Source organism: Schistocerca americana, chromosome 7, assembly GCF_021461395.2.
Source record: "Schistocerca americana isolate TAMUIC-IGC-003095 chromosome 7, iqSchAmer2.1, whole genome shotgun sequence".
NCBI lineage: Eukaryota > Metazoa > Arthropoda > Insecta > Orthoptera > Acrididae > Schistocerca > Schistocerca americana.
Window position 1 is genome coordinate 396,685,647 of NC_060125.1, and position 12,927 is coordinate 396,698,573.

Genomic DNA, 12,927 nt, shown 5'->3' on the forward strand with positions numbered 1-12,927 from the left:
TTTGGACCCAGGATGTCCTGCTTACTGGGCAGTTGCGTTAACAAATGTGCAACCCGGGACACAGTGACTACCGCAACTGCGCTGACTACCTCGGTAGGCATGACGGCCGACCCACATTCCAGCCGTGCGCCACCTGTTCGCCGTCCCTGTCCCTTTCCTCCATGCTCGCTACTCTGGGATTCACGTGGGAGGTCGATCGCTTTTATGCATCCACACTGAAGAAGGAGGATCCATTGGTCATCTGGGCGAATCAGTTATATGAATTCGTGGCATTTGTTCTTTCGGACACGTCCAAAAGAACAGACAGCATGCGGAATCCTCAGCTGTGATATGTTATATGTCTTCGGCTCCCTTCTGCTCTCCTTCCAGCAGTCCCACTCTCTGAAGGTCTTTAGACACGCAGTCACTCCATCGAGTTCTAGGTCTTCTACAGGCCTTCTGCCCGTTGGCTTGGTGTTGGATACAGTTTTCGGTCATCGGTTGTCATGCATTCCTGGAACATACCTTGCCTACTGGAGTCGCCCTGCCTTCACTATAGCCACGATGTTCGGTTCTTTGTAAATGTGATAGAACTCTGTATTGTGACGAATCCTCCATTTTTCACTCTCATGTTCGTAAACTGGTCCAAAAATCTTCCGAAGGACTTTCCTTTCAAATATCATTAGTCTGTTCAGATCTTGCTTGGTTGTACTCCAGGTGGCACATCCGTATAGTACTACCGGTTCTAGGACTGTTTTGTAGATGCTTATTTTGAAATGTCTTGACAAACTTGTGGCTCTGCGGAGAGCATTACGGTCGTTGTAACAACGATTACCTGCCTGTAGTCTTGCCTGTATTTCCATTTTACTGAATGGTTCATCTCAGGATACTGAGCCCAGGTATTTCAACACCCTGACTTGACGATAATAGCCTTCAGCTATCTGTAAGAGTGGAAGTGGCTCTTGAGTATCATTATGTCGACGGTGTAGAACCATGTGTTCCGTCTTGTCACGATTGATTTGAAATCCTATTTTCATCGTTGTTGCTTCAAGAATGTCAGCCATTTCCTCTAATCCTTCTCGCGTCCCAGATTGTAACACTGTATCATCGGCATGTCCAAAGTATTTGATGTTCACATCCACGGTCTGGACTCCTGTGAGTTCATTAGATGACATCTCTCGCATTATCTTCTCTAATGCGAGACTGAAAGGAACAGGGGATAGTTCATCGTCCTGCCGTAGCTCAATATTTGTTTTGAATGCCTCAGTTACCTTATTTCCAATTTTACCTTTGTGGTAGTATCCATCAGACAGACCCTCGTGAGGCTTACTAGTTTCTTGACAAAATCAAACACTTCCAGACATCTCAGCATACTTTACCGATGAATGCAATCATACGCTTTTCTGAAGTCGACAAGGAGCATGTGTAGTTCTTGGTCAAACTCCCACCTTTTTTCTACGATCTGGTGTAAGACAAAGATTTGGTCGATATTAGATCTCCCGTGACGAAATCTTCCTTCATATTCTCCAATAACAGTGTCTTCCAACGGTTGGATTCGGTCTAGAAGACAGTTTGAGAAGATCTTATAATACTGAACAGAGTCATACCACGGTAGTTTTCACGTTCCATTCGATCATTCTTCTCGTGGATGGGACAGATCAGTTCATTCCTCCAGTCTTGTTGAATGTTTTCAGTGTTCCAAATGGTCTCTATTAATGTGAGAATCCTTGCGACAAGGTATGCACCCCGTTCCTGAATTATTTCAGCATGGATGTCATCTTCTCCTGGGCTTCTGACCTTTTAAGCTGTTTTATCTGCTTCCTGAACTCTCCTACAATTGGTGGTAGATATTCAGGGTCCGCTGTCTGGGGCAGGGGGAGTTAAAGAGTATCGTGGGTCTTCACAGTTTAACAAGTCACTGGAATATTCTTCCCATCTCATTGCAATTTGATATTCATTTGTCAGCATCTCTCCTTTGGCATTTTTATTGAATTTCTCAATCAGTTTATAGCTTTTCCTCAGATAGTTGACCTTTCTGTACATTTTTTTCGTCCTCCTTCCCTGGAAGTCTTCATCTGCTTCTGTAATAACGCCACTCACGAACTTTTCTTTCCTTCCACAATACCGCTCGAGTTTCTCTTCGGACTCTGTCAAATTCTCCCTTACTGCTCTGATCTGTTGCTGACTGTAACCACTTGTCACGGGCTCCTTATTTCTTGTTGACCGCCTCTTCACAGACCTCAGTGTACCATTTCTTCTTCCTCGCCACTCTTTTTCCAATGACTGCTCCTGCAGCCTTTGTAACCACATTTCTAATTTCTTCCCATTGCTGATTTACATCTGAGTCCTCTGTTGCCGGCAGTATTATAAAACGATTCCTGTTCTCAACTTGAAGTTCATTTCTGGTTTCTTCCTGTGCTACTTTTTCTATTTCTAAACGTGCCACTTTCCTTAGTTTACTTCTTTGGTTCGGTTTCAGGGTGACTCTGAGTTGGCTTTTAACCATGATATGGTCGGAACAGCACTGAGACCCACGGGAATTTCTTACATCCATAATCCAATTCCTGAATTCTGCGTTAATTGTTATGTGATATATTTGTTTAACTGTTTTTCCATTTGAGGATACCCATGCTCCTTTGTGCACCTGTCTATGTGGGTAGTTAGTGTTATAGATAAACGTGCCCTTGGACGTAACAAAGCTTATTCCATTGTCGTTACTATTTTCATGGAGACTACGAAGACCTATTGTGGGAGTAAAGATGGCCTTCTTTCCAATCTTGACACTAAAATTGCCGTTGAGAATTCTGCAGCTGTTTTTAGGGATGGAATCCATAACGTTTTCCAGCTCTGCATTGAATATAGCCATTAACTGATCTTCAGTTCCCGCTGTTAATGCATGACTGTTCACAAAGGCCAGTTTGTAGTTTTTCACCGATAAATTTAGAACTGCAGTAAAATTCTTTACTATTGGTACAGTGTCTTTGTTAACACAGAAACCAGTTCGAAAACTGTGCTTCCCTGCCTCCCCATAGAATATTGTGTAACATTCTACGTCTGTTGGTGATTGGTGATTACTGAAGTACCGCCGGAACATCTCTGAGGATCATTTGACCACGCAAGCCCCACCACCACTATAAGGTAGGATAGTGTCGGAGGGAAACCTACCACTACGTCTACTAATTACTCGCTCCATCATCTACTCGCTTCTGCTAATAATACTACCAGAAGAACTACACTGCGCAACAGAATCAAGAACCACTTTTTCGAAACCGCGTAACTGTCGCCCGTCGCCACGAACAAGTTTGAAATTTGACCCAAAGATGCTTACAAATGGTGCAAAAGCGTGGCATCCTACAAAGTTTACCTAAGGCTCACCTACGCTGCAAACAGCATAGTGTCGACACATGCGATCAAAAGCCCGAGCTCAGAAGTTCATGTGACGTCTAGAGTGGGTTAATGATGTCACATTGACACAAAATGTTACATCTATTCTGCCCAACGCCAACATGGATGTGTCACCCAATGAGAAGGACGTCTAAGTCCCTCTTAACTACATTTCATCCCTTCCTTTGACGGCCATGCAATGGAGATCAAAAGCGCCAATGCCAGTGCTAAAATGATTCGATTGCCCTATGAGAGGCCGAGGAAAATATTTCGGATACACAGCCGTTCAGAATCGACAGGATCTATACCTCAAGGGTGGCATAGAGTGTGTCAATGAAACCATCCCTTTCCTTCGGACGTCGATTCCCATACATTTTGCGATCGAAAATGATAGTTCACAGCGCGTTGAGGAACAGGAAGACGTTCTTGACAACCTTTGATACTAGTGATGTTTCCCAGACGCTCCAGCTATACTCGGTGGATATCATGGTGCTTCAACCCCAATGAACGTGACGTCACCCTTTGGAGTGCAGTGTGACCACAATTTTTGCTCTGTGGAACCACTACAGACCATTCAAAACCATTCGACGAAATTTGAATGCGATCTGAAGCAGCAAAAGGTGCTTAAGCTTTTACAGTGTTGCTGTTTCACACACTCCTGATCACAGAGGGCTGCGACATTAACAGATACATGAATAAAATTGGAAGGAGTCACTCTAAGCTCACCCATTTCGACGAAATCTTCGGTAAATTCGAATTTTAAAAATGAGCCATTACAGAGATAATCGGTGAAGTACCCTAGTGCCAGCAGATAGGCAAGCATTTGACACACTTCCGACGCCAGCTGCAAGCCTGCAGTAGCATAGCACTATTTCGCTGGCCTTTTTCTGTAGAGTCACGTTTTCTATTCGGGAGCAGATGCCACCAAGTGTAATTCCAACCTCAGGTGCCTTAAAGGTACTCTTTCCCATTGTATACATGCATTGTCACATCCCTCCATGATCACACCATAGGCGGCCATGAAACAAGAGCACTGAAAAAGTATAAGCAACCTCTACTACTTTTGATCACGTTCACATCTGGTCGAATTGTTTTGAATGAGCATTAGAGGTTCCATCTCGTACACAAGGCAAAAATTCTGGTCCCACGGCACTCCAAAGGGGTGAGCTAATTTTCAATGGGGTAGCAGCCCTGTGATTTCCGTCGAGAAGGGTTGAATCGCCCAGAAGGTGTTAATAGTGTCAAAAGTTGCCCAAAACGTCTCCCTGTTCCTCATCACATTGCGAACAGTCGTTTCTGACTGCGAAGTGGGAGTAAATCAACGTCCCAAGGAAGGGGGATGGTTTCCTTGAAGTCCTATACACCAACTCCTGAGGCCTTTTGTGTCACTTCCAAAAGTCGGTGTTTCAGAAATGTTTTCTTCAGCCACTCATAAGCTGTCATCCACAGCTCATCCAACCACCTGACAGTGCATAAATACGCCAGTTTACACATGTTCCACAGGAAAAACAGAACCCTCTTAAACCAGAGAACTACACACTTGAACTAAATATAATCAAACAAATTGGTGTTGAAAGCGACTACAAAGCAGACATCATAAACAAACTCAACAGCAAGGTAAAACTGAAACATGCTGTACACACACACACAACACAGCAGACCACACCACTTCAAGAAAATGAGACAGATGGTACACACTAACATACAATAACAAAATTTCACACAGAATTGGAAACATCTTGAAAAAACAAGGGATCCCAGTAACATTAAGAACAAACAATACAGTTGTAAGTAGGCTGTTTATGTTTTCGTATAGGCAACGTTACGTAGCGCTCTGTATGAAAATCACTGGCTGTGCTGTGTGCTGTCTGTGGCTAGTTTGCATTGTTGTTTGCCATTGTAGTGTTGGGCAGCTGGATGTGAACAGCGCGTAGCGTTGCGCAGTTGGAGGTGAGCCGCCAGCAGTGGTGGATGTGGGGAGAGAGATAGCGGAGTTTTGAAATTTGTAAGACTGGATGTCATGTACTGCTATATATATTATGACTTTTGAACACTAGTAAAGTAAATACATTGTTTGTTCTCTATCAAAATCTTTCATTTGCTAACTATGCCTATTAGAAGTTAGTGCCTTCAATAGTTTGAATCTTTTATTTAGCTGGCAGTAGTGGCGCTCGCTGTATTGCAGTAGTTCGAGTAACGAAGATTTTTGGTGAGGTAAGTGATTTGTGAAACGTATAGGTTAATGTTACTCAGGGCCATTCTTTTGTAGGGATTATTGAAAGTCAGACTGCGTTGCGCTAAAAATACTGTGTGTGTCAGTTTAAGGACAGTCATGTATAATTGTTCAAAGGGGACGTTTCAGAGTTCAGAAAAGATTAAGACCAGTCAAAAAAACTCAGACAAATTATCAACTCACTTGCAACTCCTGTCAGGCCCAATATATAGGACAAACAAGCAGAAACTTCCGAACGAGGTACACAGTGTACATGAGAGCTCTAAAGGGTGACAGCACACACTCAACCTTTGCAGAACATCTAATGAACAAAAAAGCATAACCCCACTAATATCGAAAACGATCTACACTATCTGAAAAATAGCAACAGTCTATTCCGACATCTAACAACGGAAGAAAATTAATACCGGGTGATCAAAAAGTCAGTATAAATTTGAAAACTGAATAAATCACGGAATAATGTAGATGGAGAGGTACAAATTGACACACATGCTTGAAATGACATTGGGTTTTATTAGAACCTGTCAATATGTTTTTACTAATAGCCACTCACACAGTACCAAATGACATGATGTTCGATGGGAAAATCGGCAACAGAAGAAAAGCACAGAAAATATGTCGTAAACAGCGACAATAATTCTCAAAAGCATGTTATACCACACAGTAAATAAGGTAGTATGATAGCATCCATAGAAAACGCTATTTCAAAAAACGAATAGTAAAAATGTAATAATTTGCCACTGTGTTTGTATAACTATGCTATTTTCTGCCTGTTTTACATTACACACACAAAAAAAAAAAAAAAAAAAAAAAAAAAAAACACCGATGATGGGGATATTTGTCGCCGAAACTAGTTTAAGAAAATAAACAAGTAAACAATTAACATGGTGTTTTCATCAAGGCGGATTCAATTTCTGTATTTTTGCACTGCTTTTGATTTATTCACTGACCTTCCTTCAATTATTATGAACTCTAACATTTTCGAGAGGAAATCACGAATCCACTCACAACTGAGGCGATACTCTACAGACACGCTATTTCACTAGTAGTCGCATGTGAGGAATGGTGTCAAAGGCCCTCTGGAAATCTAAAATTATGGAATCAGTTTGACATCCTCTGTTGACAGCACTCATTACTTTTTAAGGATAAAAGCTAGTTGTGTTTCGCAAGAATGATATTGTGTGGATCCGTGGTATTTGTCTATACATCGTTTTCTCCGAGGTAACTCTTGATGTACGAATACAGCGTATGGTCCAAAATCCAACTGCAGATCTACGTTTGTGATATGGCTCTGTAACGCAGCGGATACTCGTATTTCCTTTCTTGGTTATCCTTGTGGCTTGTGCTGCTTTCCAGCCTTCAGGTACGGATCTTTCGACGAATGAGAGGTTGTATATAATTGCTAAATAAGGAGCAACTGTATCAGCATACTCTAAAAGGAATATGACTGGTATACAATCTGGACCGAAGGTCTTGCCTCTATTAAGAGATTTAAGCTGCTTCGCTACACCGACGACATGTCGTTCTAAGTTACTCATCTCAGCAGTGGTTCTTGATTCGAAATTTAGGAAAATTATTTCTTCTTTGGAGAAGGAATGTCGTAAAACCGTGACTAGTAATTCTGTTTTTGTGGCACTGCCATCAGTAACATCAACATTGTTATCACAAATTGAAGATATTGACTGCGTCTTGCCGCTGGTGTACTTAACATACGACCAATTTCGAGACTGAGTTTCGTTGTGGGAAATATTAATAGCATTTCGCATTAATAATGTGACATCATGGGAATTCTAGGATGTGCGTTGAAATGGTAAGACACTGTGTGTCTGGATATCAACGTAAAATAGGGTTTCATTACAGGAGGTCAAGGCAGGGGGTGAAATGAAACACACGCATTGGAACTCTGCGAAAAATTTTTGTATTGGAGTACAAATGGAACAAAAATGAAACAAAATCAACTACTGTCTCTCAAAATACTACCAGAGTGGATCCAGACAGCGTTGCCAACGATGGGGAAGGCGCCACATACCACTAGCATTGCTATCAATGTGTGGCACTTGTGGCTGAAATGCCGTGAGGATATCCGCCTTGTTTACAAAGGTCCTCCTATCCAATGGTCTCTTTAATTTTGGAATGAGGTCGAAGTCGCATGGATTGGGGTCCGGTGAGTAGGGTGGGTGGGGGAGGATTTACCACCCCACCGTTGTACACAATTCTTGGTGACGCCTGCAGTGTGAGCTGTATCATGGAGTATGGCTGCGTTATCCAGCAGTCCCCACAGCTGCTTGTAGCTCCGCATGACACTGACAAGGGAACCGCCCCATCGCACCCCCCCTCAGATTTAGTTATAACTTGGCACAGTGGATAGGCCTTGATAAACTGAACACAAATCAATTGAGAAAACAGGAAGAAGTTGTGTGGAACTGTGAAAAAATAAGCAAAATATACAAACTGAGTAGTCCATGGGCTACATAGGCAACATCAAGGAAAACGTGAGCTCAGAAGTGCCGTGGTCCCGTGGAAGCGTGAGCAGCTGCAGAAGGAAAGGTCCTTGGTTCAAGTCTTCCCACGAGTGAAAATTTTACTTTCTTTATTTTAGCATAGTTATTATCTGTCCGCTCGTTCATTGACGTCTCTGTTCATTGTAATAAGTTTAGTGTCTGTGTTTTGCGACCGCATCGCAAAACCGTGCGATTAGTAGACGAAAAGACGTGCCTCTCCAATCGGAACCGAAAACATTATATCGCAAGGTCATAGGTCAACCGATTCCTCCACAGGAAAACACATACGATATATTCTATACGACACTGGTGACGGCATGTGCGTCACATGACAGGAATATGTTGTCGACCCACCTAACTTGTACACTTGGCGAATGGGTAAAAAGATTCTTCTACCTTGCCCGATTTAGGTTTTCTTGTGGATGTGATAATCACTCCCAAAAAAGTGATGAAAACATAAGAGTTTGTCACATAAACTGAAAATAAAAAATTAAAGTTTTCACTCGAGGGACGATTTGAACCAACGACCTTTCTTTCCGCAGCTGCTCACGTTACCACGAGATCACGGCGCTCCTGGGGTCTTTGTGTCCTTGATGTTGCTTATCTACCCATGAACTACTCAGTTTGTATATTTTGCTTATTTTTTCACAGTTCCACACAACTTCTTCCTGTTTTCTCAATTGATCTGTGTTCAGTTTTTCAAGGCCTATCCACTGTGCCAACTTATAACTAAATCTGAGGAGGGTGCGATGGGGAGGTTCCCTTGTGAGCAGCATTTCTGACAGCGAGAAAGGCAATTGTCACTTGAACTCGCTGCTCCAGTCTGTTTACAACCATATTGTTGCGTGGCCAAGGTCACACTGAGTGTTTCCGACCTTGGCAACGAGCAATCAACAGATGTAGTCGCAATCTGTCGGTTGGGTTCTACACTATTTGCCACTAGCTTTCGAAAGTATTTACTGCGATTACGGTGACGCCACATGTTCGCATGATACACCATAGTTGCCATAACTGATGGAATGAACCTCACATGTTGAACAAGAATTGTGTGAATGTCACATGTCAGAACAGTTTTCCAATCAGTGCTGGGACAAAACATGACTGCAAAGGTGCAGTAAAGTTTGAAAAGCAATATTTTTTGTTTCAAACTATCTACGAAGATATTTGTGTCTACCGATCATTTTCGCTTTTGTTAGGTATGTCCTTTCTACCCTTTGTAGTCCAAGTTATTCATTCTTTGACGAGTGCATTTCTGACGCAGGTGACAATGTACCACTGGGATCTGCCACAAGCGCTGCAGTACATTGGCGGATGGACCAACGGCCTGATGGCAGACTACTTCGTGGAATACGCCAGGGTGCTGTTTGAAAACTTCGGCGACAGGGTGAGTACTAGCAGGTCGCCTTTGAACATCGGCGGTACTACATCTCTCCAGTGACAGTTTGATGCGACTCATCCTTGCAGGTGAAGTGGTGGATCACTTTCAACGAGCCAGCTATGGTCGTGCAGGGCTACGCGAGCAAGTATCGGGCGCCCTCGCAGCCATCGCCGGGCGTCGGCGACTACCTGGCGGCGCACACCCTGCTCAGGGCGCACGGCCGCGTCTACCGGCTGTACCACCAGCAGTACAGGGCCGCGCAGAACGGTGAGGCGGCGCGTGGCGCGCGTCGCACAGTTCACTGCCTCGCACTGTCTTGAACGCCTGTGTGCTTCGAGGAATAAGCGAGAACCAACACTAATCTTTAAACGATCGGTATTTCACTAGACAAATCTCCCCTCTCTGAATGCAGGCTTTCCCGGTGAATACTGCTGATGAAATCTTCTCGGGCTTCCATCTGGGTAGCTGCGTCGAAAATCCGCAACGTTTCGGTGAGTGTCATTCTCGTCATCTTCGCCCGAAGTGCAGTGCTGTTTGGAAAAAGTGGAACATCGATACCGAGAGATGTGATCATAGTGAAAATTATTCCGTTTGGGGACATGACGCTCTACTAATGATTAGATTTATACACCTTTGTATTCACTGTGATTGTGAAAATTCAGAAAGGAGTAGCACCACTATGTTGTGCAGTCAGAGCTGCTAGACGTCGTGGCATAGGATTAAAGGGTGCCTGATTATGATTCTGAGGAATACTCTGGCAAGCGCTTTGTAGGCGTGTCCACTAAGGTTTAACTGTGGCTGCAGAAGGAATAGTACGAACAAGCTACCGACCGACCACATCCCAGACAATTTAGAAGGGCGACTTGTAAGGCGAACGGGCAGGCCAGGGAAGCAGTGGCCGTCGTTCTTCGCAGAATGTTTTTCACATTCTTCGTCACGTGGGGGCTGGCGTTATCCTGCTGAAATATGACATGTGGAACGGCCCGCGGGAGGGCCAATGCCTGGGGCTGTAGAACCTCCCTGATTTAGCCATCAAGACGTAGAACGTGAGATCGCCTGTTATAGGCAATAACACCACAATCCATCAGACTTGGAGTTTGTCCGCTATGCCGCTTACCAATACAGTCTGCACGATTGCGTTCACCACGGCGCCGTCGAACGCTTATGCGGCCATCACTGCAGGACAAGTTGAAGCGGAACTCGTCCTAAAACACTGCATTTTGACACTCAGAATCCCAGTTCGGCATTCGAGTGTCCAGAGCAGTCTGTGGCGTTTGTAGGTTTTGGTTAACGGAAACCGACGAAATGGCATTCATCCCATCAGTCCCGCAAGCAGAAGAAGGCGTCTAACCATCGACGAACACCTCCACACCTGTTGCAGTGCTCCTACATCGCGTCAACACTGTGGATGTGGCTATTCTGTCCGTTACGGCCAAGAGAATATGATGGCGGTCATCTCGCACTGTGCTCACATTTTTTCGCCCCCGACGGCATTGTGGGCATTCCTCTTCTCCCCATTGGTTCCAAATACGCCTTAGTGTTGAAGCAGTGTGCACTCTAAGAGCCGAAGTGTTACGAAACGACAGACACGCCTGCCGAAGACCAGTCATTCTGCCCATTTTGAAAGCTTTCACATGCCGATATTCCACCCGGTAATCTCGGCGAGGCATACTGGCACTTCGTATCACGTCCCTGCAACGATTGAATATTGCGTGACAGTGACCTGTACGGTCACGTAAACGAGGGAGGTGTTGGGCTTAGGTGCATGCTACCTGTCTACCAATTAAATCACTTACTATGCTCCTGCTGTTATACACATCCTCTTATCGTGGCATGTTGCAGACTATTGCTTCGTAGTGTTTCATTTTCTACAAACAGTAGAGTAGCGATAGCCTATGTTCACCCTGTGATGGCGTTCTTGCGGCGATATATCCAGAAGTCGATTGTTCACGATGGAGTTTCTTTATAGGGATGACTATAGTTCCCACTGTTCCTATTGAGAAGCGAGATTGGGCCCTCCACGTACGCCCGCGTCTCCGACGGTGCTGCTGGATGAACAGAGCTTCATCACAGACTCAAGAGAAGTCAACAGCTGTACGAAGTGAGGATGAGGGTAAAGAGATCAATGAAAGAACCATTCAATGACTTAGAAAATAAAAGGTTGTCACCAGATCTGACAGAACGCTCCAAGAGGTTTAAGTCTTACGTAAAATCAGTAAGCGGATGGAAATCATCTATTCAGCCACTCAGTGACCGTACGGGCACAGAAACGGAAGGTATCAGAAAGAGGGTTGAGGTACTGAATACGTTCTTCCGAAAATGTTTCAAAATCGTAAAAGAGTGCCTCCCTTCAATCACCGCACGAACGTCGAATTGTCAGATATTTAAATAACCGAATAGAAAAGCAACTACAACCGCTTAGCATTGGAAAGACATGAGAAACAGTCGGGGAACCTGCAACATTCTACAAAGATTCCGCGAAAGAACTTGCTTCCCTTCTAGCAGCAGCTTATCACGTTCGCTGGAGCAATGAATGGTAGCCAGCGACTGGAAAAAAAAGCGCTGATAATTCCAGTTTTAGAGAAAAGTAGCACGAGAGAAGCGTTTAATTATAGGCCGATACAGTTGACTTCAATCCGTTAAAGAACTATGGAAGTTGTCTTAGCTCAAGACTTACGACGTTCCGGAGAACGGAAACGTACTCTATAAAAAGCAACATGGATTCTGAAAACAGAAATCTAACCAAATTCTGCTTGCTTTGTTCGTCCATGAGATCCATAGAACTGTAGATGTCGTCAGGTTGATGTCGTGCTCCTTGATTTCATGAAGGCATTTGATACCGTTCCGCACAGTCGTCTAGTGATAAATACGATGTTAACGAGAATCGGGCGAGATCCTCGACTGGGTTCAGGACTTCGTTGGAGAAACTACTCAACATATCGCTCTTGACGGAACCAAACCGATAAATTTAAACGTGATTTATGGAGTGAGAGGAACCCTACCCTCTACAATGTATATAAATGATCTAGTAGAAGGCGTCGTAGGCTCTTTAAGACTGCTTGCAGATGATGCGGATGTCTGTAAGAGAGCAGCAACGACAGAAGATAGTATCGATTTGCGAAATGATCTACAGAAGACTGACGAGTGGTGCAGGCTCTGGCAGTTGGTCCTCAACGTAAATAAGTGGGAAATATTGCACACACTTAGGAAAAGAAAACCACTGTTATACAACCACACTAGTTACGAGAAATTGCTAGAAACACTACGCACCGAAAAATATCTTTGGAGTAGCTATCTAGACAGACCTGAAGAGCAATAACCACATAAATCAAAAATTAGGAAAAGCAGACAACAGATTGACGTAACTCATCCACGAAAGAAGTGGCTTACGAGGCACTTGTTCGATAGATTCTTGACTCTCATTCATCTATCTGGGTTACTGACCAGGATGT

At 43.9% G+C, this 12,927-nt stretch overlaps 1 protein-coding gene across 1 annotated transcript in view; it reads left to right on the top strand.

The window, feature by feature from the left end:
- LOC124622973 (myrosinase 1-like) overlaps positions 1-12,927 on the top strand; it is a 65,061-nt gene that overhangs the window by 17,341 nt on the left and 34,793 nt on the right. The window contains exons 4-5 of the mRNA XM_047148761.1: positions 9,359-9,481; positions 9,562-9,742. Of these exons, the coding sequence (XP_047004717.1) occupies positions 9,359-9,481; positions 9,562-9,742 (304 nt within the window). The remainder of the gene's footprint in view (positions 1-9,358; positions 9,482-9,561; positions 9,743-12,927) is intronic.